This window comes from Gavia stellata, chromosome 1 (assembly GCF_030936135.1).
Source record: "Gavia stellata isolate bGavSte3 chromosome 1, bGavSte3.hap2, whole genome shotgun sequence".
NCBI lineage: Eukaryota > Metazoa > Chordata > Aves > Gaviiformes > Gaviidae > Gavia > Gavia stellata.
Window position 1 is genome coordinate 96242220 of NC_082594.1, and position 27701 is coordinate 96269920.

Genomic DNA, 27701 nt, shown 5'->3' on the forward strand with positions numbered 1-27701 from the left:
TTTCTGCAACTTTTGAACAGCTGGCTAGGTGCAGCAGACTAATAGACATGCCCAAGCTCAAAATTCATTTCATCTTTGCTCTGCCACACATCATTAGGGTAGAATCAGACAGACAACTTGCACTTACACATAAAATGCACTCCTCTCAAGGTTATCACTGTTTCTTAAGAAAATGACCTCTGTCCAGTCTGGAAGAGGAATCAATGCTCTCTTCTTCCAGGCTGCAACATTCTCAGTGTGAATTTACAGTGGGTAGAGGATAAACTGAAAGTCTGGGATTACAAATTTTTACCTCTGGAAAGAATAGCACAGATATTTTCCCCATGGACAGTTTCACCCCTTGTTACTGCATCAGTTGATGCCTAGCAGGGGACAGGCTGGCACTAGGGGTTTCTTTCACCTAGTATATCAAACATGTACCACATACCTGTAACTTTTTCTCACGACATCAAAACGTGAGTGAGATTTGAACAAGCAGTGGGAACAGCAAGAAACAAAACAACTCCAGCCACATCTTTAGCATATAAACAATTTGAAGATAGCATAGCCTTCTTAGTAAGAAAAACTAAATTCCTCAAGAAGAATTTGTTGTCACAGAGGCAGCATTAAATCAGCTTGAATGAGCTTGTCTGCTTTCAGTTTCAATATACGCTGTAAGATTTTGGCATACATTGTAAGATTACCTTCTGCCCTCAAAGAACTGTAGGAAAACCCTATTTCAAGGAAGAATCAAGTGCTACCTATTTTGGATTAGAGTAATAACCATACTGAATATCAGTATATAGCAGGCAGGAAAGAAATTCTACCTTCAGAGGAAAAGGACAGTCACCTCTGAGTGTTACAGCCAAGCACAGGAGAGAAAAATCCCACTAGCCTTGGACAATGTAAGAGGTGGTGATAACCTGGAGGGATGATGTTGTTAACATGATGTTCTCTATACATAAGAGGAGATGTATAACAAACAGCTGAGACCTGATTTTTGTGAAAGTCTGTTTCACAATTTAGGTAAGAAGTAAAATAAGAAGGCAATACCACCATCTTCATGACTTTTACATGCAGGATTAAAGAAAATCTGTGTTTATTCTGATTCAAAGAAAATCTCCTTTTATGGAGTCTTACTTCATGATTATATCAGTTACCTGAGGAAAAAAGGCATCTGTAAATGCACAAGTATATTTAGAAGCCGCTGCTCAGTCTCCACCACATGTAGCAGAGAGGTTAGACGCCAGAGAGACTGATCTCTGATGAGTCTAGTAAAAATTGGCAGCAGGCTTTAATGCCCCCACTGAGGGAAAAGCAAGAAGTCAGCTGTTATCCAGCAGCAGCTGCCTGGCCAAAAGCACACATGTACTGGCCAGCCGATCACCCCGTACACTGCTCTGCCCAGGCAGCAGGTCAGAGAGGGAGCCTGAGAAATGAGGGGGTGGGAGGATGAGGAGAGGAATCGCAGGGTGCTGCAAAAGCGCATAACAGACAGGCTGGGGAGGTGCTGAGACATCGTATAAAAATCAGTAGGAAACCAGATTTTACTGGTTTTGTTCCTTCAGGAACAACCTGTTATTTAAGAAAGAACACTTTATACTCAACTCTACATTTTATACTCAACTTTGAGCTAAGATACTGTGTTTAGTGAGAACGAATATCAGCTTCTCCCCCCTGCACAACAGTATATTTCATGTTTCAGCTCGGTGGCCACAACACCTATAGAATATTTTTCTCCTTCCCTGAGGCTGCACTAGCAAGTCCGGACAGATAGTATCACACATTAAGGCATTTTCTCTTGCATTCATAGCAATCCTAGATGACAGTAATGTCATTAGCTTCCTAACGAAGGGCATTAGCTATTGTTTACCCATGGAAAAGCTCTCCTTTGCTTTTCACAAACAGTATAAAGAGTAAAACAGGCAAAACCAACATTGGAAATATATCAGATATCATAATCATGCACTTCAAGGGAAATCTAAACTGCCTTTAATTCTCCTAAAGGGCAAATTCCACCAGCAGAGTCAAAACTAAACGTCGGCCTCTTGAATGGCTTTGGCAGAAGAGTATAAATTGAAGGGGAGTAATGTGAAAACACAATAACAAACAGCTGGATTGATGCCGTGAGGTTCTGAGCACTGTGCCTTGATGTAACAACTAATTTATCCACTTGCTTACTCTTACTCAAGTAAATGGTCTCCCTGGACTTAAACTGCCATTACGCATGTTTCAGTGTTTAATTGGATGGGAGCAGGATGCCGGGCACTTCATGGGACTGAGCCCACTGAGAGCACCTTGTCCATCAGACACAAACAAAATTTGTAACTCACTAAGAATAAAAGGTGAACCCTCACCCTTTCTCTCTCAAAATGTGCTTCTAAGCCCAAAACTACCCTGATTCTACTCCTAGTCCTTTCTAGTTAAAAAGTCATACCTACATTTTTTTAATCCTGATGGGGAAAGCAGGAAAGAATTTCACAGCAAATTGTGAGAATCTCTTAGCTCTAAGAAAGTGTGTATTTCCTGTGAACAAGACAGGCTGCATCAAGATGGATGTTTTTTTCATGTTAGCCAGAGTCTCTGCCATCAAGTATCCTTAAAGGTATGTGCAAAACACTTCCCAGTTTCCCAAAGGTTTCAGCTAGAGCACATCTTTGTGTGTTTCACGTTAAGGAGGCAGAGAAACTGGAGAGAACACTGAGAAAAACCAGAAAAATTATCACAGATATAAAAGAATGGACTACGGAGAAAGACTGAAAGGTTTCCCCTAGCAGCAAATGGCCCAAGAGGGAGGTAGGGTGGTAAGATGATGTATTGGAATAGTGTTCAAATATGTACAAGGTTGTTATAAAAAGAGGATACTGAGCAGTTGTTCTCCATGTCCAACAAAGGTAAGACAAAAAAGTTACTCTCTCAGTTTATACAAACCACCTTCAGAATAGCTATTAAGCAGCATTTCTAACTATGAGGTTAGGACAAGATGCCTCAGGAGGCAAAGAAATCTCCTGTACTGAAGGAGGCTGATAAAAGGCTATACAAACATCAGTCAGTGACTATCTATGTATATACACTATCCTACTTCAGAACAATGGGAATGGACTAGAGCACTTATGGTCCCAATTTTCTAGAATTCTGCACATCAGTAACTTCTGACTTCTCCTAACTTGCAAACCACCTAACTTTAATATCCAGCGACATAACCAGTAATTACTGAGCCAGCATTACAGGAGGGGAAGAGCCTTTGCGTTTGTGTAACACTTGGTTGCATTACTTGGTTGATACAGAATGGTCAGCTGCATTTCATTTATTGCCTGCTGTGAGTAAGAAATCCCCATTCATTGTTCCAGGATATTTTGCTCAGACAGAGAATATTGCTGCCAAGCAGCGGCAGCGGTCCTGGCTGAAGAAATTCTCAGGGAAGAACCCCCTGTTCTGCATCTCTGGAGTTAGACTCACTATTATTATAGGTAATACTATGGTTATTGAATATGGCTTCCTCACACACTGGCTAGTATAAGAAAAGATTTATTTGGTACAGACATGCCAAGCTATTATTAAAAAAGTCCTAATGAGACATGTTTTGCCAATTAAATTTAGTGTTTTAATGGCAACGCTACATCATTTAATTCCCCCAATGCAGCAGCCAAGTTTTGATCCAAAAACTACACACTATCTAATCACAAGTCAAGCTGAAAGAAATAGTCTACTCAGGTATTTTGTTTCACAATGTCAGAGAAAGGCCACAGTAGGATTCTTCCAACCATCTCTGAACAGTCAGATATTTAGCGATATTTATTGAATGAATAAACTGCCAGAAATTAACTAAGTCATTTTTGCAGGAAGATGTCCGTAATAGAACCATTAGCAAGTCTGACTGAGGGAATTCAAAGACAGATAAACGAAAGCCCCTATTTTTATACATTTCCAAAATGCATTTCCATTATCAACATAGTTGCTAAATGTTTCCAGAATTCAGTGCTGAAACTTCACAGGATACATACTGTAATGGTCCAGAATACATAAAACTGCATTGTAAAAGCCAATGTGATAGACTACTACCGTCATGTCAGAAAATCTTATTATGTGAGGATTCTGACATCCATATAAAATGAAACATAGTATAATGGGGAATAATTGAGCTCATTCTACTTACCCACTCACTACATGCTCTTTATTATTTTCTGACTGCAAACACAGCTATTGGAATGGGACGGGGAAGGAGGGAAGAAGAAATGGCAGTCTATCCATATGACTATTTTGTCATTCTAGTTTTAAAATAGAGGCAGTTAGGAACAGAACATGTACATTATGTGTTAGTGTTCAATAGAATAACATATAAGAAAGCCCTTCTGGATCACCTGCAAAATCACTGCTTTGCTGTTAACAGCCTACAACAGATTGTTATTGCTAAAAGTTTTAATGAACATGTTTTGTCAGTAATAAAATTCAAGGACAGCTCTGTCAAACTCAGAAGTATAAAAAGGCCCATAAGGAAAGGATGATTATCACTACTTACTGATTCCGTACTTTGTCCTGTAATATTCTTTAGTGAATTCATCACAATCACAGAGTATTATCTTCCTTCCCCAAACATTAATTACTGCCCCTATTTTCAGGTCACTGTCTCTGTAAAATTCCTGATGCACTGCTCCTGTCTAGTAAAAGAGGGAACATTTATATAGCAGCTCTATAAATCTCAGAATCCCACAACTTTTCTTAAAATCCAGGTCATTTAGTGCGTGTGATTTAAATTACAACCTTCACAGTCCATTTGCAAGTATTTTTCACCGCATGATAAGCTACCTCACTTTCACAAATGCAGAATTTACATATAGTAAATCTCAGTAGTTTTCGTTTGAGCTATTCTCCAGCAGCAACACAATTTTATAAATAACTCTTTTTGTTGTAGAGGATAACAAACACAGAAATTACAAAAACTACTATAAACACATTCAACAGCTGGATGCATTCAATAAGATCTGACCTTACGATTGTCCAGAATGTAACGGCCTCCGTTTCCTACTAACTTTCCAAACACATTGAGAACAGTGCGACTGGTGATTGTGCCCGGCTGATAGAGCCCAGTGGGAGCATACTGCAAGAAAAGAGACCAACTCTTAAGAAATACAGTTAACAGTGAAGAAAGAGAACTCAGTAACCTTAGAACTAGCAGGTTTTTTACAGACTGACTGTTATTGTAGTATTTTCTTGGGAGAATTTTTAGTAAATTCTAAGGTAAGATTACACCACTGAACCTAAAAGCCAGTGTATATGTCAAAAGCCAGTATGTATGCCAGAAGAAGCATTCAGAATCTTACTGTGTATCCAAGAGTAAAGTCTCCTTTTTCTTGGAAGGAAACACAAAGCAAAGGTTAGCACATCCAAAGTTGCACATCCTTGTCAACATCTGCTCTAAAGGCTATTATTTTGATCAGTAATAATTATAAAAACATGCAAAAGAACCACTCAGGGTTGGTCCTACTGTGGTAACCACTGCACGAATACAGGGGATTCAAGTCAGCATGATTCTATCGGCAAAATTGTTAGTATTTTTGTTTCTATTTTAAGTTTCAAAGTTACAGTAGTAATTTATCCCAGTAATATCAAATTTAATATGCAAACACATTACATTATTTTAAATTATGAACAAACTGCTGATGCAGGGTAATTTTGTTATACCGCCTCCCCTGACACCCCAACTTTTGACTGATCTCCTCTGCTGCCCTTCTCAAAATTTCCATTGAATTCAAAGGAAGAAGCCAGCCATTAAAATTGCAACATGCACTTCAATGGTAAAAGGGGTCTGTTAACATAGAGCCACTGCTAAATCAGCATCTCAGAACACAGGATGCACAAGGTGAGAAAAGCACAATATTTCGCTGTTAGGTTTTTACTATAAAATCTCATGTACATCTATGGCATCACAAATAGATTACCAATACTAGAAGGAAAAGAAGGAAAAGATTCCCCAGTGTTTTACTCCATCTGTGGGTTGACCGTTATTCTGTCAGCAGGATCTGTCTGGAGCAATACAGAAGTTTATCCAGCTCGTTAATTTTATAATCATAATAGGTTATAGAGGACTCAAACCCCTCAAAGATTTCTCTGAGAGGAGTCTTCTCAAATAAGCACCTGATTAATGCCTAACAAAGCTAAACACATGGATTCCGATTGATTTTAACTAGCTTTGCACAAGGTCCCAAATCTAGGAACTCAATTTAAAGAAATCACTCTAGATTTGCTACAAAGAAGTAATGTTACAGAATACTAAAACTGGACTTTTCCAAAGGTTCCAAATATAAGTCGTATGGATCAAATCTGAATTCACCTCAGTTTTACCTTAGTTTATCTATCAATATTAATTAATTTTCTGGACTTCTATTACTGCAGAGCTTTATTAATACATTTATCTTAATACACTAATAAGGGAGAAAGGAAATCATAGGATCTCTTTCTGCCTAAATTGTCTCTCCTTTTAATTTAAGCATGACAAGCCTAACCTTATTTTTTTCCGTCACTTACTAAGTTATTATATGAATATGTGTGCAAAACCTAAATCATGCAATTATAATTAATACTCTGATAACACTTTCTAAATATGATTACAATCCTAATACAGGATTTTCAAAACAAGGCATTTAATATTTCTTAATTAGCAAAAGAATTTGAAATAAGCTGAAATTCTCATTCCTCACCTTTGGAAGCTTATCTCTTCTGAGGAAAAGTGGAACTGCATCCCGGCCTGAGTTTACTGGTATAATTTCTTTTATATCAATAGTATCATCAGACAAATAATAATGCAGAACAAGTTCCCGTGGGTCATGAAACATGGATTCTGGGTCATCCCACAAACAGAAAAAACGTAAAACATGTCCATCATGCTCCAGAAATTGTTTCAAAGTGTCAATGCGCTCATAAGGGCGCAATGGCTTCACACTATCCAGAATCTGCAGATACAGGAGAAATTAAGAGACACACCTTTTTAATGATTTACTCTTAAAAACAGGATACCAAACTGCAGGGTACCATCTAACCTTAGAACATGCTTTTAGGATTTTCAAATAACACCACACAATTACAATACATGAAACACTACTTATGTCATTACCAAAGAACTATTTACAAGGCTGCTATGCACTCAGAAAATATATGAAAACAATTTTGGATTGGTTTGATCCTTGTTTTTCTTGCAATAAGGCCCTTCAGATCAGAGAATTGTTAAATTATTTATAGTACAGCTCACATTTTCAACAAATTGCCCATGGTAATAAGAAGACTACAACTCCAAACAGCATCACCCTTCCTGATTTACTTCCTTAAAAATTATTTTTTATAAATTATGTGGTATAAAGAATTCATTTTTTCTTTTCCCTTTGGTTTTTTCTTTCTTTTAGGTTTAAAACATAGTTAATTAACTTTTGATTCATATCATACAGTTGGCAGGTACTGGGTATGTATGTTCTCCTCTCAATATACATACACCCGTAGGTCTGAAAAGGAATAGCAAATCTCCAACTAAAGATATATTCCAGCTGATGTGATCTATGACAAGATGCTATCTATAGTCTTGGTTGCTGCAAAACCAGTAGCACTGCATTAAATCGGATCCCAGGATGATGATCCAATCTGAGGATTGCATTTACATACTGTCAGTTACAGTCACATATCTAAATGGTGCCCTGAAAAGGGTGTTTTTCCTAAGTCAAAATCCATCATGTCCAAAGTAGGTTAAAGGGGCAAGACAGTCCTTCTAATCTACAAAATTGCTTCCAAAGAAGAATGGTGATAGACATCAATGAGACAATGTAAGCTGAACTGTCTGTACAGAAAGAACTGTTTCTATTTATCCACTGATACATCTTCTGGCCACAAAAATCTGGGAGGGAAAAGGCCTATTCTTCCAGAGCAACAAATCTTAAAATAAGGAGAGCAGAACCAATTTTTCACAGAATCACTAAGGTTGGAAAAGACCTGTAAGATCATCAAGTCCAACCATCAAACATCCTGCCAATGTCCCTGCTGATCTGCAGCACTCTTTCCATTTCAGGCATCATCATGCTCATATGCTACAACTCAGGTATTTACCATCCCAGTACTATCTTTCCTCCTTCCTGACCCTTGAAGATGTAATGAGCAACCAAATACAGCCACAGAGCCAGGTAACATCATCATCCATGGGACATCATTTCCAACAATACAGAAATGTGAATCTAAGGGGTTTGCTACATTTTTCATTGGTCTCATTTTCTATCTCATCGTATTCCTTACTTTCCTTTGTACCTTCATTTTCTGGCCATCTATTAGGAGTCTGGTGCAAATCAATTTAATTTTGCTCAAAGCAGCCCAGAGCAATCCACCCTTAATAAATAAAAAAATTACCTTCCACAAAGTAGTCACAGGAAAGTAAGAGCATAAAGCAGCCAGAATTCGCTAGATAACTTTTCTGTAATTTTCAACAACTGAGAATATTAGACATGGATTTCAGTAATTTTTGGTCTTCTGATGCTCTTATTTCTCAAACCTCTTTTTCCCCTCTCCATTCTCTTTAGGCACACATAAGCACAATACTTGAATGTTTTGATTTTGGTTTTACCAAAAAATATCTAAGCAGATTATGCAGTACCATCTATAGCGTTGACACAGTCTGCCAATATCAACACAACTCAGCATGTGTTAATACACGTTACCTACAAGCCCTGAGTAAGGGAAAAATAACCCATGGCCAGAGTCACCACTATGCAGAACCAGGAGACGTATTACAAATACTACTTTTCACTGAGGGACTACAAAAAGCCTGAAAGCATGAATGAAGTGAAACCAATATGTTGGCCTGAGAGTGCCTCAAAGACACGCAAATTGTTCTACAAATCTGTGTCATAATTACCTTCTATTTTTGCTGCTGAGAGCTGCAGCAGTTTTCTCAATAGGAGGATTAAGTTGAATGCAACAGACATATGGAGTATTTGTTGCTTTCAGAGTACGAGGCTGGATCTGTCACAACAGGCTGCATATTGTGGGCCAACAGTCCTAACAGAGTCAGGTCAAGAAAAAAATACAGTGCCATCTGCACTCATACTAATCAAGAAAAACAGAAGTGAAAAAAACTCTCATTATTCCCTGCAGAAAACATCATTCCCAGTACTATTCCTAGAGAAAAGACCCCAACTCCTGCAGAGAGGAATCCACATAGTATCTAGGAGCTGCGAGTGAGATGTTTGGAGGAGGTGTGTATGTGTTCCCATATACTCATAAGAGGGAACTGCTTTCAAATAAAACCTCACAAGTCTTAAAACTGCAGAGTACTAGTTTCTGTATGGCAGAAAAATTTGCTTTACACATGCAAAGAGCTGTTAATAACATGTGGGGTAGAGATGAAAAATGACATATGAATAGACCAAGTGAGTCTGCAGGAAGCCATGGATGTGTTTGAACCACAATTTCAATTAGAACTTCCTGTAAAAGTGTTTATTATCATTAAATTAGCTCTAGCAAAATCATAAGTAGAACATATAATAGCTCCATTTTTTTCTTTTTAGTTTAATATGGAAAGAGTTATTTTATTTTTACCAATTTATTTTGTTCTGTTTCAAAAGGTGTGTGAACACATCAGGAGAAAACCAGTTATATTTGGGACTTCACTATGTTAGTACAATGAGCCATATAATAAATTTTTTAAAAGCAAGTTTTCTCTTGTGATTCATTATGTTGAAATACCTACCTCTACATACTTTCGATTTGCTATTAGAGAAATATTTTATATAATGCATATGACTAATAGCACTTTTATTAAAAATCAAGTTTTCATTATTACTGCCTCATCTCACCTTTTGCCGCTCTTTGGTGTACGGGTCATCTGGACAACCTATGGGGGTATTTAATCTAACTCCCATCTTCCTCAGAAAATTTTTTGTAAACTGGTCACAATCTATAATCTTGTATCTTCGGGCATAAAGGATTACTTCTATATTGATATTGAAATGATCTATAGTATAGAACTGATCTTCATGAGGCGGTGGAAGTGGAATCCGATGCCGTCGAACAATAGCTCCTGTAAAAGAATAAGAACAAATTCATAGAGTGAATATCCTTTGCTCTAAGGATCACTTCACAGACTTGCGAATTTTCTATGTTGATATGACCGAGACAGATGAAGCCATAAGGGACAAACAAAATTATCCTTCATTCAGCAAAAGAAATATTAGGTAAGAGGATTCTTTTTATTAACAACAATACTTTACGCTGATCATCTAGAGCCTCAAGTTCTAGTATTTCACAGAATCACAGAATCACTAAGGTTGGAAAAGACCTGTAAGATCATCAAGTCCAACCATCAACTAACACCACCATTCCCACTAAACCATGTCCCACAATGCCTCGTCCACACGTTCCTCGAACACCTCCAGTGATGGTGACTCCACCACTTCCCTGGGCAGCTTATTCCAGTGTCTCACCACTCTCTCAGTAAAGAAATTTTTCCTAATATCCAGTCTAAACCTCCCCTGGCGCAACTTGAGGCCATTTCCTCTTGTCCTATCACTTGTCACCTGGAAGAAGAGACCAACACCCACCTCTCTGCAACCTCCTTTCAGGTAGTTGTAGAGAGCGATAAGGTCTCCCCTCAGCCTCCTCTTCTCCAGGCTAAACAACCCCAGCTCCCTCAGCCACTCCTCATAAGACTTGTGCTCCAGACCCCTCACCAGCTTCGTCGCCCTTCTCTGGACACGCTCCAGCACCTCAATGTCCTTCTTGTAGTGAGGGGCCCAAAACTGAACACAGTATTCGAGGTGCGGCCTCACCAGCGCCGAGTACAGGGGCACGATCACCTCCCTACTCCTGCTGGCCACACTATTTCTGATACAGGCCAGGATGCCGTTGGCCTTCTTGGCCACCTGGGCACACTGCTGGCTCATATTCAGCCGGCTGTCAATCAACACCCCCAGGTCCTTTTCTGCGGGGGAGCTTTCCAGCCACTCGTCCCCAAGCCTGTAGCATTGCATGGGGTTGTTGTGACCAAAGTGCAGGACCCGACACTTGGCCTTGTTGAAAAGAAGCCTTGTTGACTGAAGCTAATACAGAAAATTACCACCTTCTGGAGCAAACAGGAAACCACTGGAATAAATTCACATTTGTTGGCACAAACGTAACAGGTTAGTACTTTTTCAATGAGAATAGCAAAGACGCTGCTCTCATTAAGAAAAGAGATGTCTTTTTCACTTTTTCTGAAAAGCAACAAGAGTCTCCAGTTCTCATTAGTATCACTAATTTTTCTTTTTTAAAAAAAAACACACAAAAAGGAGGTAACTGGGCTTACTAGAGAGGTGCCTGGGTGTAGTAGCTCACCACTTGTGGGGCAGCGTGCCAGTATTTTTGAGAAACAGAAGGCCTACCACCCCTCAAGGGCAAAAACTACATACAAAACTCCCTCCCTGAAATGCTTATACACCAATGCACGCAGCATGGGGAATAAACAGGAGGAGTTAGAGATCTGTGTGCAGTCGCAGGGCCATCATCTCATTGCAATTACTGAGACATGGTAGGATAGTTCACATGACTCGAACGCTGTCATGGATGACTCTGTTCTTTTTAGGAAAGACAGGCCAGCAAGGCAAGGTGATGGAGTTGCTCTTTATGTGAGAGAGCAACTGGAATGTATTGAGCTCTCCCTGGGGGCGGATGAAGAGCAAGTTGAGAGATTGTAGATAAGGATTAAGGGGCAGGCTAATATGGGAGACACTGTTGTGGGTGTTTATTACAGGCCACCTGATCAGGATGGGAAGCTGATGAGGCCTTCTACAGACAGCTGAGAGTCACCTCACAATCACAGGCCTTGTTTCTCATGGGGAACTTCAATCACCCTGATATCTGCTGGGAAGGCTACACAGCCAGGCATGGACAGTCCAGGAGGTTCCTCCAGTGTATTGATGATAACTTTTTGACTCGGGTGGTAGAGGACCCAACAAGGAGAGGTGTACTACTGGACCTAGTACTAACAAACAAAGAGGGACTGGTGGAGGACATTAAGGTTGGGGGCAGCCTTGGCTGTAGCGATGATGAGAAGATAGAGTTTAGGATCATGTGCAGTATGCACAAAACAACAAGTAGGATTGCAACCTTGGAATTCAGGAGGGCTAACTTTGATCTCCTCAAGGAACTGCTTGGAGAAATCCCATGGATTAGGGCTCTAGAAGGTAGGGGGGCTCAAGAGAGCTGGGTGATACTCAAGTCCCGCTTCCTCCAAGCTCAGGATCGGTGCATTCCTAAGAGCAAGAAATCAGGCAAGGGAAGCAGGAGACCTGCATGGTTGAGCAAGGAGCTTCTGAAAAAGCTCAAGTGGAAAAAGGAAGTTTACAGTATGTGGAAGAAGGGACTGACCACTTGGGAAGATTACAAGAATGCTGTCAGAGTATGCAGGGATGAAACGAGGAAAGCCAAGGCCTCCTTGGAATTAAACCTGGAAAGGGATGTCAAGGTCAATAGGAAGGGTTTCTTCAAGTACATTGGAAGCAAAAGGAAAACTAGAGAAAATGTGGGCCCGCTGTTGAATGAGAGAGGTGCCATGGTGACAGATGATGCAGAGAAGGCAGAGTTCCTGAATGCCTTCTTTACTTCAGTCTTTACTGCTCTAGCCAGCCCTCAGGAGTCCCAGACTTTGGAGGTAAGAAAGTCTGGAAGAAGGAAGACTTTCCCTTGGTTGAGGAGGATCAAGTTAGAGACCAGTTAAGTAAACTGGACAGCCACAAGTCCATGGGTCCTGATGGGATGCACCCGCCAGTGCTGAAGGAGCTGGTAGAAGTCATTACTGGGCCACTCTCCATCATCTTTGAAAGATCCTGGAGAACAGGCGAGGTGCCTGAGGACTGGAGGAAAGCCAATGTCACTCCAGTCTTCAAAAAGGGCAAGAAGGAAGATCCAGGAAACTACAGGCCAGTCAGCCTCACCTCCATCCCTGGGAAGATGATGGAACAGCTCGTTCTGGGCATCATCTCAAAGCATCTGGAGGAAAAGAAGGTTATCAGAAGTAGTAAACATGGATTCTCCAAGGGGAAGTCATGTCTGACCAATGTGATAGCTTTCTACGATGGCATGACTGGATGGATAGATGAGGGGAGGACAGTAGATGTTGTCTACCTTAACTTCAGCAAGGCTTTCGACACCGTCTCCCACATCATCCTCACAGGCAAGCTTAGGAAGTGTGGGTTAGATGAACATTCAGTGGGGTGGATTGAAAACTGGCTGATAGATAAAGGTCAGAGGGTTGTGATTAGTGGCACAGAGTCTAGTTGGAGGTCTGTAACAAGTGGTGTTCCCCAGGGGTCAGTACTGGGTCCAGTCCTGTTCAATATATTCATCAATGACCTGGATGAAGGGATAGAGTGTGCCCTCAGCAAGTTTGGTGATGACACAAAACTGGGAGGAGTGGTGGACGCACCGGAAGGCTGCACTGCCATTCAGCATGACCTGGACAGGCTGGAGAGTTGGGCAGAGAGGAACCTTATGAAATTCAACAAAGGCAAGTGTAGGGTACTGCACCTGGGGCGGAATAACCCCATGCATCAGTATGGGTTAGGGGCTGACCTGCTGGAGAGCAGCTCTGTGGAAAGGGACCTGGGAGTCCTGGTGGACAACAGGATGACCATGAGCCAGCAATGTGCCCTTGTGGCCAAGAAGACCAATGGCATCCTGGGGTGTATCAAGAAGAGTGTGGCAAGCAGGTCGAGGGAGGTTATCCTCCCCCTCTACTCTGCCCTGGGGAGGCCGCATCTGGAGTATTGTGTCCGGTTCTGGGCTCCCCGGTTCAAGAAGGACAGGGAACTGCTGGAGAGGGTCCAACAAAGGGCTATGAAGATGATTAGGGGACTGGAGCATCTTTCTTACGAGGAAGGGCTGAGGGACTTGTGTCTTTTTAGTCTGGAGAAGAGTAGACTGAGGGGGGATCTTATTAATGCTTATAAATACTTAAGGGGTGGGTGCCAGGAAGATGGGGCCAGTCTTTTTTCAGTGGTGCTTAGTGACAGGATGAGAGGTAATGGGCACAAACTTGGTCATAGGAAGTTCCATCTAAACATGAGGAGGAACTTCTTTACTTTGAGGGTGGCACAGCACTGGAACAAGCTGCCCAGAGAGGTTGTGGAATCTCCTTCTCTGGAGATATTCAAAACTCGCCTGGACACATTCCTTTGCAATCTGCTCTAGGTGAACCTGCTCCAGCTGGGGGGTTAGACTAGATGATCTCCAGAGGTCCCTTCCAACCCCCATCATTCTGTGATTCTGTGAAAAAGTTGTGCAAAAAACATGTAGTGGTGGTGTATGGGAGGGACAAGATTTCTTTGTATGCTCTGCAGGGTGAGGAGAGCCGTATGTTAGAGAAAAAACCTGTCCTACCAAGGAGAAAAGTGTGACCTATCAAGCACGGAGGCAGGCACATTCAACTGAGCTTCCTTAAGGAGCACACTGAAAGCAGAGACCACAGAGATGGGTTGGGCAGATTGCTGAGCTGCAGTAAAGAAACCACCTCAAAAATACGGAGCCAGGAACTCATAACCATAGTCTAACAGGAACACTATCCAAAAGAAAAAGAAAGAGGGGGAGAGGGAGCAGAATAAAAAAAAGAGACTTTTAAACTTTGTTAAAGTAAGTACATACTTAAATTTTCTTATTGACAGTCTTTAAATGAAAGGACTGTTATTCTGAGAGCATTGTATTTGTTTACATTTACCACATTAAAAGAGAAGGAATCTGCTATTGGTCTGTCAGCTGAAAACTCACAAATACCTTGATGAATTGGGTAATGCTTCAAAAGTACTCACTGCTGATGATTAAGAGACTGGAGCATCTCTCATATGAGGAAAAGTTGAGAGAGCTGGGTCTGTTCAGCCCGGAACAGAGATGGCTCAAGGGGGAAACTTATCAACATTTATAAATACATGATGGGAGGGAATGAAGAACATGGAGCCAGGCTCTCCTCCATGGTGCCCACTGACAGGACAAGAGGCAATGGGCACAAATTAAAATATACAAAATTCCATCTGAACACAAGAAAATGCTTTTTTACTGTGGGGGTGATCAAGCACTGGAACAGGCTGCCCATAAAGGTTGCGAAGTCTCCATTCTTGGAGATACTTGAAACCCAACTGGACATGGCCCTGGGCATCTCGCTGTAGCTGATCCTGCTTGGAGCAGGGTGGGTGGACTAGACGATCTTAGGATATCCCTTCCAACCTCAACAATTTTGCGATACTACAAGTATTTTAGAAACAACTTATAAGCTACAGCCTCAGTAGGTTAAACAAATATGTAACACATACATTAAAGAAAGGTATGCAGCTGCATGTATGAGAAGCTATGATTTATTCCGAGTGAAATTAAGAGTTCACAAAGAACAGCAGATTGGCATAGCTGGGACTAAACTCTTTTTTTCAACATTATGAGAGAACAAAAAGGACAACAGTGAAAGTTTTGCCACATCAATACCTCTATATAGTTGTGTGAAGATATCCTGCAGAGAATAAAAAGATGGTCCAGTCTTCAAGCTCAGGGTCTTTGCTGTGCTTACCATCCCAGACACCCCTGTAACACCAGCTTTATAATGCGGATACCCACTGGCCAAAACCAGACAGGAACCAGCAACCAATACTATTATAATAATTCCTTGCCACCACAGGTTCCCAACAACTTTAAAATTACAGTAATTATAAAAGGTGCAACTTTAAAACAACTACAGTAAACACACAAAAATTCCAAAACTAAAAATAGTTCCAGTACTAACCTACTACTACAGTAATAGTTTATTAGACACAATTATCTAAAAGGTCTTTCTCATTATCTCTCACTACAGAACTGGATCTCTTTCCAGTGCCCTTCAGCTGTGCATCTGGTAGTGTTTCCCACTGAGTCCCGTTTGATGATTTTCCAGCACTGCTATTTTGTTTTGGAGGTAGGTGGGGGTGGAGAGGGGCCTGGGGAGAGAGGGGATAAAGAAAGGCAGAGGAGGAGGGAGAAAGAGATTGCTGTGTGGTTTTGTTTGGTGTTTGAAAGGCCTTATTCCTAAGTTAGTCCATAGAAATTCTTTATTGTTTGCTTTATTTCCCTGAGGACTAATCTGTATGAAATACCTTCCACTACCACATTATCAGAGTTGTTTGTTAAATTCTAACTCCTACAATGAAAATATACCCTTAATTTTCCAGCAGAATAAAGCAACAAAGCAGATTTACTTTATGTCCTCATTAAAATAATTGTTTAATACCCGTTCAGCATCCTGATGTTTCACATGTACCAAATCCGACATTCTGGTTACTGACCTTTGACTGTAAAATAAATTCGAACCTCTATCTGCTTAAACATACTTATACACATATTTTAGATGCATCCTCATGGAAATACTACTTAGAAAACATGGTAATTACCATATTTTAACATGATGCAAAACTGCATTGCATTACCATTAAAAAAACCCACATACTTTAAAATAGGTTACCTGATTTTGGCTAATCCTTGGGTCACTCCTACAAAAATTAGTAGATAATGTGCTAAGTCAGAAGAGTCCTCCGCATAAATGCAAATCCTGTTGAATCATCATTTTAGTGAAAATATAATGGCTGACAATTTTCTAATACGAGGTGGTTTCTGAGGGTATATTCACCTCAGAACTAGTGAATAGGCCTTCAGATAGTTTTTTGTATCACTTTTCAAAGTATAATACATATGCCCATTTTGTTCTGAGGGATAAGAATTTCCTTCCTAATGGAAAATGGCTTTTAAAAGTAGTATCTGTAGCAATCCGTTGCTTTTATTAGGTATCACTGTGCCTGATCTACACATGTGGAGGATACATTTTATATTGTTGAATTTGAAATTTAATAAAACCTGATCAGCTGAGATTAGGTCTCAGCATTTTTTAAATTGTCCTTTGTTCTGGAAAGTAATCACATTTCTACTTCTAGAAATTTGCTACAAGTTGTTAAAGGAGGATCTGGGCATGTGCAACACTCAGGTTGCTCAAGATGGATGGCTATTCTTGATGTTTCTTTTGTCTTTTGTCAGTTTATTGAGCAGGCTATCCTACTGCACCACCAAGCATTCTCTTAAACATTTGCATCTAGTCAGGCTAAAGCTCTCCTCTACTGTGCCCTTGTAAAGGGAGTTGAGGTACTGCTTTTCTCTGACAGCGGTGGTGGCATCAAGTTCCCACACCATAATTTGTAGCACATCTTCTTTTCTCTCAGGGCTTCCAATTATCTGGCAACTACAGCAGCAGCTTAAGGAGACCTTAATAGTAGTGAAGGCCTTTTGACTATGGGGCAGCTCATGAAGCTGGGCAGCAAATGATTTGGTCTCTGCTGCTATATTGCTCTGCAGAAGAAATAAAGTGGTAACAAGAATTTCCTCAGCACAGCTTTCTGACTCCCTCTGTACTACTCAAGAGTGCATTAGAGAGAGGAAAGGAATGGGTAACAGTTTGTACACTCTTTGACTGCACAGAAAGGAGAGGAAACCACTACTATCCCTGCAAGACAAAGAGTTCACCCCAATAAACAAGGAGGCTTCTTACATTCACTTATTCACCCGTCTCAGAACATAGCAAGGCCATGATTTGGCCATCATTAAGTATGGCAAAATTGCAATTATTTCAAGGCCTCAGGGGAGGTCTCAAACTCTCAGATAATCAGTTATATTGGGGGAGCTGACTGCAACTTCCCTTTCCCGCTTGTACTTTTCTCTTCAGCCAGCCGGCCTTGGGAACCCAGCCAGCAGGCAGCTCCACTCTCTTTTTCAGCTGGCTGACCTTGGGGAAACCAGCCAGCTGCTCCACTCTGCTCTGGCTTGCCAGGCCTGGATTGCACTGGAAGCTACAGTCAACCCCATGGGACATAAATGACCTTTTGATAAGGCAGTATCAGCCAGCCACAGTCCTGTTAACTGGGAATTAGATCTACAAAACACTTGCACTGCCATATCTAGCCTGGCTCTCTATGGGAGAACTTCTTTTTATATGGGAAGAATAATTAACATTCTGGCTCTGGAAGAACACAGTGGAGTTTGTTATGCAGTTGAGTTTACTGTCCTTCTCTTCACTCTGTACTCCCTTATCTTTAGTTAGTTTTTGTGCACTGTGATTGTCCTGGTATTTTTTGTTTTGATTCTGGTTTCTCAAGTTCAGGTTGGCCTCTGCGTTCCTTTGTGTTTTGCACTGAATTTCTCTATTTGTATAGATTTCTTCTAATGCTTCTAATATTTTCCAAAGTTCAAAGTATAGCAAGGCAGTTCCCAAAATTAAATGAAGTTTAGATTTCAGCTATTTGGTAGCAACCTTATCTGTCCAAATTCATGTCCAAGTACAGCAGCCAATTCCATAATTCCACTTCTTTAAAGTCACTGAAATACATTTCCCACAGATCATTTACTGTATCACTCTGAGATTTTGCTCAAAGGTAAAAGCACATTTTCTGGCATTTTTTTTTCCCCAAAGCCAATTTGGTTTAGTTTTTTAAAATCATAATCGAAGTTAGAAATTCTTCTAACTTCTTTGACAGCTTCATCAAATCTTCCTGCATTCCATAAGCCTCTCCCAAGATTTTTTTCTGCAAAGCCGTAAATGCTACCCACAGTGGAGAGTACAGTGGGAAACTACTACACTTCTCTGATCTCACCATGCCCAGGGACACCCATTCAGACCATCAAGCTCTCATTTGTGGGTTATGGCACAAGCACAGGTAATCCCGTGGCCTCAAGGCATTAACCAGCCAAGATAAGAAGATCTACCTTTGTTCTACCCTACCACCTGCCTTTGATCTACCCACCACTGCTATATCTACTCTGCAAGAAGACTCCTGAGAACAGCCATTTGAGCTGTCTATTTTACATCTTTTCCACCGGGGTAAACATCCAAGTTAAGGTCACCACTGCCTTCTGCCTTCAATAGTTCAATTCCACTTTTTCCATTATGTTTTTTTGCTGTTCGTCCTTTACACAACCCCTTTCCTGCCACTGCAACTCTCCAACTGTTCACACAGATTGAGCCTATCCTGCTCCTGATGTTCCCACACTTTTTTCTTCACTCACATCCCCACACCTGTGCTCTTTTGTTCAGTGCAGTTTGCCTTTCAACAACCCAAGCTCTCCTACAGTTGAACTCTCCTCTACAAACCCCTGGCATTTTAATTAACTGAAACGTTGTATTTCAGCAGACGTACAGAAGACAGCATTATGGTTAAGATCGTGAACTTCAGTTCAGTTCAGTTTCTCATCTTGTTAACAACCTTTTCTGCATGATCATGGGCAAGATTTTCATTCCTTTGTGCTTCAGTTTACCAGCTTCACAATGCAGACAGTTATGCTTCTGTTGTTCTCAGGCTTACAAATTCCCAGTCAGGACAGGGAATTTGAATAATATAAGATATATATATATATATAAAATTATGATAAAAGAGGCAACAGGCCAATTTTTAATTGAAACCAGAATAAGACTAGCAGCTAATGGTTTGGGATTTCTTTTTAAGAAACACTGCTTTTGGATATATTCAACAACAAATATCTAGTGCCTTTAACGTAAGAACTTCGTGGTTGTTCTTCAGTTATGGAGAATGAAGTCACTGCCCAAGAGCATGTGAGTAAAGAATCCTCTGATAGGCATCTCCACCACCTTTTTCCCTCTACATCATACTAATCTCTAGGATAATAAGAATATTTATGTAACTGTTTATGATAAAGTATAGGCCCCAGATCTTCTCATCAACTGTGAAGCTTAAACACATCCCAAATAGTCCTTGGGCCTTTCAGTCTACAGTATCTCTTCCCTCCTAAACACAATCAATATACAGAGCTTCCTTACCAGCCCAGGTACGAGCAACAAATAAATTAAGTGCACTTTTGAGATTCTGGAATATTTCTTTTTAATCCACCAGTTTAATATGTTGTGTATACTCATTTATCCCACATAAAGTAGTTGTACAAAGCCGCAGAGGCCATCAAAACATCCTTGCATGGAAGACGGAGAGAATTCTTGTTTCTCTCTAACACTATTCAGTTAATTTTAGATCCAGTACCAAAGGTGACTCCAAAACCATTAACGTAAGACACAACCAAGGAAATAGGGGGAAATTGTAGCCTTCCTATCACTACAGGATCATGACTAGACTGCCAGGAACATCAGTCCTGAAGGGGCAGCCTGCACAACCCATACTCCAAAGACAATGAAAATGACTCATTACTACAGCTAGATTCAAAGAAATCAGCTTTGAATTTGCTTTATCTTGCTCTAATGAACCTGGCTTCCATCCTTCCCTCTCAAAGACGTCACCTCCGTCTGTCAGGTTAACTGTACTTCCTTTGTCGATGGTCATGTGTTCTAAGCCACAAAATCCAGAAACAGCCACTCCCACTCCTGTGCCACACAAGTCAAGGAAAACCTAAACCCAGTGAAGTCTCCAGCCTCATACATATGAGTGCAGGGAGCGGGTAACGAACTTCTAAGTTCCCAGGAGAAGAAATCCAACAAGCTTTTCTTCAGGTCTTGAAAAAGCACTTGCCCAGGTAGGAGTAGCATGAGGTTTCTCTGAATACAAAATCAGTTCTTGCTAAAAAGCCAACAAGATTTCTGGCAAGAAGAACCACTCAACACAGAGAGAGCAGGGCCTGATATACTGGTTTAAGAAAAGATTCCCAGGTAATTTTATCCCAGGTCTAAAAGTAATGATGCACTTAACACCTTTAAATATGATCCTACTCTGTATGCAGAGAAATTGATAGCATCTGCTTATCTTGGAAAAGAATACAGTAGTTAAATGGTAAACTTATTTTTTAAAATTGCTGTGTTAAGATCCACCAGAATGTACAAAATATCTTTGGGGATTGGGAGGTGCAGTCATCCTAAAATACTCATCCCAAGACATCCTGCTTATCTGGACTATATCCCTTGAAAACTTTTTTAATTCTGGCAGTGACCCATAAATACCAAGAAGCAGCAGCTGTGCTCCCCTTCTGGAACAGGATGTTGACCGCTAGATCACATTTTCTTAACGTAAACCAAGTCCATTAATACACCAGTAAATCAGCTCAGTAAACCCTCCTCCAAAAGTCCTCAGGCTGGCCCACGTGCAGTGATGGGACACTGAGGCAAGGCAGCTTCTTACCTTAGAGGTGTCAAGGAAAAATTACTGTGCCAAGGGCACTTTAATCATAAAAGAACCAACAGCCAGAGGCACAAAAGACTCTCTCCTTCAACAGTGGCAGAGATACTGCAGCAGCTGACGAACAATTACAGAGCTGCAGCTAGAGAACTTACTGTCAGTGCCAAGATGGGAGGAACTAGGCTCAGGAATGGAGATCTAGAACACAAATTGGTTTTGCACAAGTGACACAACACTGACAATAGACCCACTATCATATGATTTCAAGCAGCTACATCAGAGAAAAAATTGTACGTGTGAGTGCAGGAGGGGATTCTGCCTTACAAAACCTACATCTTCAGAAACTAAGACAATAAAAAATTTCACATTATGATCCGTAACAAGAAAAGACAATTATAGCTGTTCACTGACAGCCCATTTTAACTATAAGAAGTCACGTTAGATATCCATTAGAATGGACCAAGACTGTCTTGAAGAAAGATATAAAGGGCAAAGAAAAAGAGTGCTATTAAAAATAGATACCTTGAGTTATGCCACTATTTTTCACTTGGGGTTCAATCACTTGAATTGTATCATCTTCGAGGTAGAAGTATATTTTACAATGTCTGATTCTATACAGCTCTTGATTTTTGTCAGGCACTTCTTCCTCAAAATAGGCATCAAAAGACAATACCTATTAAAAACAATAAATAAATATAAAGCAGCAAAATCGTCAATGCAAAATTGTCAATGCAAAATATGTCAATAAAATAAACTTGTATAGATTATAAGTAACTAAATGTATGGTTTTCAGGAGGTAGATTTATTTCTCAGATGTAAGAATAGAAATCCATATTAAAGCACATAAATTTAAAATTCTTTGCTTGGCATCTTTATTATCACAACATCTAAGCAGAGATGGAACTCTAAAGTAATGAAATAAATCAAATATAAAACTATCAGCAGGCTGCTTGGAAAATCTTCTGAACAAAGCACTTTTGATAGCACAATGAGCTACCTAGGTCCTGAAGCAAATTTTAGTCTTCTATTCAATGAATTGCTGGAAAATAAAACACATTGTGACAGTAATGGCTTTACCATTGAGGTAAGTGGAAAGGGGAGTTCTTTTTAAGCAGATCCTGCAAGCTGTCTAATGAATGGTATTGAAGACTATTGGAGACAAATGACATTTTTCAGGAGTCATTGAGAGCTGTGCAATATTGGCATTTCAAAACTTACCTGGTTCTGCAATTCAGCAAGTGGGGAGATCTCAGAGGGTATAACAACTGATCTTCATGGTCTCTCGCAATAGCAATAATGCAAGGAAAAAAAACCTTCATAGGTGAGGTGCTCAGTGGTTTACCACAGTGGCCTTTATGTCTGGAGATCCCAACTCAAATGTGGCAAACCATTAGACAATTTTACACTTCTTGGTATCATTTATGGTGTTTAATCACCAAGATCAATTTTAAGGGAATATGCAAGAAGTATCTACTTAGTAGCGCATTAACTACCAGGATGCTCGCTGTAGTAAGTATGTGCAAGGAGGTAATAATTAAAACAAGGTTTCCATCCTGCCCCCCCAACACATTTAGGTCAAACCAGTGCTAATCCATACTTCATTTTTTGCAATAATTCTATTTATTATATTCAATTACCTTTATTCTTGATTCATTAGACAAACTGAAGCATTGGAAAAAAGACAACTTAGCTGTTCCCTATGTTTCAATGAGCATCTAGCAGACCATGGCTTGAAAATGCTTGAAATCTAGTGAGCTAGCCAAGATTCCTATACGACACAGGACAGAGTAGTTAATAGTCTGTATTCCTTTAGCACGTGTCTTTGAGAACCTCAAAGTACTTCCATGAATACTAATGACAGAGATTTTAAAACATCCTAATAAACAAACACAACCTCTTTTTCTACATCTGGGGAGAGAGAGCTAGTGGCTTGCTCAGGAGCACACAAGAACAGCCTCCCTGTGTCATAGTCAGAATTCTCAATAGGCCACTCTCCCTTCTCTCAGGCAGGGTAACTGCAAGATGAGAAAAACTCTGTTTCCACAAACTATTTCAAAGGCTAAAATCCCACTGGTTTTCAGCATGCATCAAACAATATGACAGACACATTTTTGGCATCTCCTGCACTGTGATCCGCCACCATTAGAGAAATAAAATTTAAATTCTGTTTAAAGGACATCATAATCTGTTAAACCTGACGGCATTAAATCTTCACACAAAATAATCTAGACACTATCAGTTATGGTTTGTTTAAGTAATACAACATGCAAGTTTCTGAACAACCTACAGATGAAATTGTTGAAAATAAATAAAAATTCATTCTGGCCACATGTAATTTTTAACTGTGGATTTCACTGTTTCATGTATCAAACACAAAAACACTGGATAAAACATCTGACATACAACAGAGCCAACACAAACAACTCCATTGTCCTTTAACATCTCTTCTTCCTTCCATTTGTTTAAACATTGGTGTATAGTGCCATTTTTGGTGATCAAGCTATCCTTCCTGGCCTCCAGCTACTATTCTGGAAGGACCAGGAGCCCTGTGTAAATCTCTTGAATGCTCCTGGGGACTTAAAAGGTACTATGGTGGAACCACTATATCTCAGTCTGGACATCCTGGGGTTCAGCTGACAAGAAGCTGAATTTCATTCCTTGCTCAGCTGCTGATAAGCCATGCAACCATTGGAAAATTCCTTAGATGCTGTACCCTCTTTTCCCTATTCTGCTAGTCCCACTAGAGTATAGTCGTTTGACAAACATATTGTTCAAGTGCCCTATTTGATAACCAATTGTTCTTAATTTTTTCAGTGATCTTTTCTGAGAATGGTTGTCTCCTGAGACACCAGCCAGGAGAAACGGTCTGTTTGCATAGATCTCCCAGCACAATCAGGTCCTAAATACACTGTATTTATTTCTTTCACTGAGCATACACCTATGTCCTGGTTTACTCCATTCAAGTAGTTTGTGCAAGTTCTTTTGCAGTTAAACTTTATTCTCTTTATACCCTTATCAACATGCTAGTGTATGAAATAATATGCAGCAGCTAACTGCAATTTTGCAGATCAAAACAGATGATTCAGGAAGGGTGAGGAGGGGAAAGAACAGAAAAGAACATTAATTATTTTTCATTTTAAAGCAAAGTTAATTTTTAAAATACTTGAAATGTAACACTTCCTAACTCATGTCTCATCCGTAGTACATTGCTGTGTGCAAAGTCCCCATCCCACTCTTTAAAAATTAAATGTTACATATGAAAACCAAAAGTAACAAATATTGAATAAACTCTGTGGCATTTTGTAAAGTTGGCACAAGATTCCCCTGGCACCTGTGGTAGTCAAATTACAAACATCATTTCAAGCCCAGGAGGCCTTGTGTGTGTACTTAATCGTAGAAGAAATTAAATTTACACCTGCTTCCTATTAGGCATATGAAATTGCAAAAACTATTTCCTAACCTACTTAATAATGAAGTTTTATGTCTGTCCTTCCTCCAGCTACTACGGTACTGCTGAAAGTTAGAAACCAAAGAAAAATGGTAAGAAAGCAGACTACGTTTAAAAAGACAAACACCTACTCAAACCATCTTTCACGTAGTGCATTTTGCTGAGTCACAAACTGCAGCACTGGAGGACATAGCCGCATTCTAGACTCTTAACTGGGGAAGCTAAATTTATTGGGTAGTAGCCTCTAACTGTCTGCAACTAATAAATACAAACACATGAGCCCTCCAGAGGCCAATTCCAAACCTGCAGACTCCTGCCCTGTATTGCCCTGTGGAGGAATACACTGATTAGAGAAGGAATGTCGAAAGGCTCACCAGCCTTCATCTCACCAGCCATGTTCAGTGGCAGGTCCCCACTGCATCCTATCTAACCCCTTTATTTCATAAACTTGGGTCCAAGTCCTGCTAACTTACAGATGGCCCTGAGAAGCCAGTGCACACCTCCTCGTTGAAAGAAGGGAGCAGATAAAGCAAGTGCAGGACTAGCTGAAGCCTTAACACTTTGGCACATTAGACCAATTCATACTTGAGCACATTGCTGAAAACTATGTGAGCAATACTAAGGACTTCTGAGGTAATGCTAACCAAAGTCACATGTATCTGTTCAAGCCTTACATTTTCTTGTAGTAGTTCTGGTCTGCCAAAGAGAGAAATGCGTAATTATACTACAATTACCTGCATGGCTTTTCTTTTAAAGCAAAAATTATGAGATTAGCCATTCTTCCCAATATTTAAATACTGTAATCATTTAGTCATGCAACATTTCTGCGATCTGCTGAATGATTTCTTTTTCTGGATCATTTTTCTTCTCTGATTGTAGGCTTTTTGCTTTAGAAATAAAACATCGCTAAGTAGAATTTAATGTAAATTTAAACATGGAAAGTAATGACAGTGTGCTACAAAATTCATATCATCACAGATTACAGTTATTTAATAACTCTCTAAAGGTGTCACTACATTCTTACAAAATAAAAAAATATTAATTTTAAATTCCTATAACGGACACAATCTACCTATATTACACATGAACAGATCACACGGAAGTCAACAAGTCTTTGAGCAAGCAAACATGATGGCATAAGCGAATTCCGATCCTATTGCACTCCACTGTGGTTAATGGTTCCTAAGTGCCCATGCACATTTTCTCTGGGACTGGGGCCTACTTTATATTCGTTCTTACCAGGTTGCCAAATAATTCCTTTACTGTCACCATTTTCACTAAAAAGAAATATATCAACCACTTCCTTATTTTTATTATAGCCTGTAAGACTTGTACTCCAATAAAGAAATATTTTTATATGTTGCTGTATGGCATGATATATGTTTATATTAATTGCCCAATATACCAATATGATGGAAAAATAGATGTTACCACTCTTTTTGTTTATCTAGGAGCTTTTTTTGCACGCACAAAATAATCTTCTGAAGTATTTGACTATCTGAATTTCACCTTTATACCATCTTTGTCGTATTGTAGCTAAAAAACATACAGATACAGATTTCTACGTACCTGCTTGTCGAATGCTACCCAAGCAGGAGCAACACTTCCCATCCCTTCAGGAAACACACTGTATTTAGGTTTCAGCTTCTGACCAGGTAACGGTTCACCTCCTATTCCAGGTTTATCTTCTCCAACCAGCATAGCAACATTATTGCAGTAACCCCAGTGCTGTGACTTGTGGAACTTTTCTTTCCCTATCTGTCAAAAGTTTGGAAGAAAAAGAGAAAAAAACATCTGTGTGTTTGTTTTTAAATCCATAAGAGTTAACTACCTAGGCAAGGGGGATTAATCATGTAAAAGTTTCTCTATAATGACTTTTAATACAGAGTCTAAAAACCTGTAACAACTGGAATGCTGCAAGTGAAGTGACATATTTCAGTGGCCAGTTTGCCAGCCTTATAGATAAAAATGGAAAAATATTCCAGTAATTTACCCAGGCTGAGAGACAGGATGATACCGGCCATTTTCCCCCCCTTCCTTCCCTGAAACAAGGATTGAGGCATGTGGTAGAAAGAAGCAAGTCACCCAGGAGAACTGTTGCAAAAGGTAGAGGGGAAAATCCTTTCCTATAGATCTCCAGAGGACAAATGGAAATGTTTCAGGAGTACCCAGAGAACAGGCTGCTCTCACTACTTATGTCAAAGATCTTATTTACACTTGCAACCCTGAGTACAAAATAAATAGCTCTGTACTAGTGAATACACTTGGATTTTGGGAGGTTGGATCTGACTCAAAAGACAGAATATTCATTCCATCTGGGCTTATTCCAAAAGAAGGTCTCTGTAGTGATTTCTTTATATTATTACTATTTTTTCAGGCAATTAAGGATGGAGTGCTTAAAAAAATATGCACAACCAACTGCAAAGAAACCCATCTTGCCTACTCTCATTTCTTGGCTGGGGCTGGAGCCAGGCTCGAAGTGATGCAGAAAAGCCTCTGGCCTCACATGAATATCAGTCTTGCCTGTGCGAATGTCCCTCCTAATGAGCTGCCCGCTTCACTGGCCATTTCCCTCAAATGGAAGCAGCCAGTTTGAGCTGCACTCCCCTAACGACCCCACACATCAGTCTCACACAAGAGGACAGGGAAATAGGAAAAGCCAACAGAAGGCTCCACTAACCCTTCCTCCCATGAGCGGCAGTTCTGACTCATCAGCTCCTCTCGCTCTGCTATTCCTCCCTTCCTTGCCCTCTCAAATCCTCGAAACACTTTGTCAGGAAGGCAGAGAAGGGCCACTGGGTAATTGCACCCCGGCACACCTAGTAAGGGGAGATGGGAGACTACCGCAGCTGTGCTCTCCCTCGGCCTGGAACTGGGTGAACATGAGAGAAGATGAGGCTGAAGGGGGAGGAACTGATGTTACGGGTGAGCACAGAGAAGACCCTGGGTAGAGGAAAAGGCTGGACAGCAAAATTTTCACAGTAGCACCGAAGCACATATATCGGCAAAGTAGCGGAGGGCCAAATTTGCCCCTCATTTGGAAGACTGAGCAGCACGATCACACGCATATATATTTACACCAGTACTCCCCCAAAAGGTGTAGACAACTCTAAGTTACTATCAGGAACCAAAAAATGGCCAAG

The 27701-nt window shown here is 40.3% G+C and overlaps 1 protein-coding gene across 1 annotated transcript in view; it reads right to left on the minus strand.

Moving 5' to 3' along the window:
- Positions 1 to 27701, minus strand: part of EFHC2 (EF-hand domain containing 2) — a 67780-nt gene that overhangs the window by 32027 nt on the left and 8052 nt on the right. Inside the window, exons 2-7 of the mRNA XM_059825008.1 lie at positions 26128 to 26316; positions 21633 to 21783; positions 9807 to 10030; positions 6678 to 6929; positions 4967 to 5077; positions 4499 to 4637 (exon numbers count right to left, since the gene is read on the minus strand). Coding sequence (XP_059680991.1) covers positions 4499 to 4637; positions 4967 to 5077; positions 6678 to 6929; positions 9807 to 10030; positions 21633 to 21783; positions 26128 to 26316 — 1066 coding nt within the window. The remainder of the gene's footprint in view (positions 1 to 4498; positions 4638 to 4966; positions 5078 to 6677; positions 6930 to 9806; positions 10031 to 21632; positions 21784 to 26127; positions 26317 to 27701) is intronic.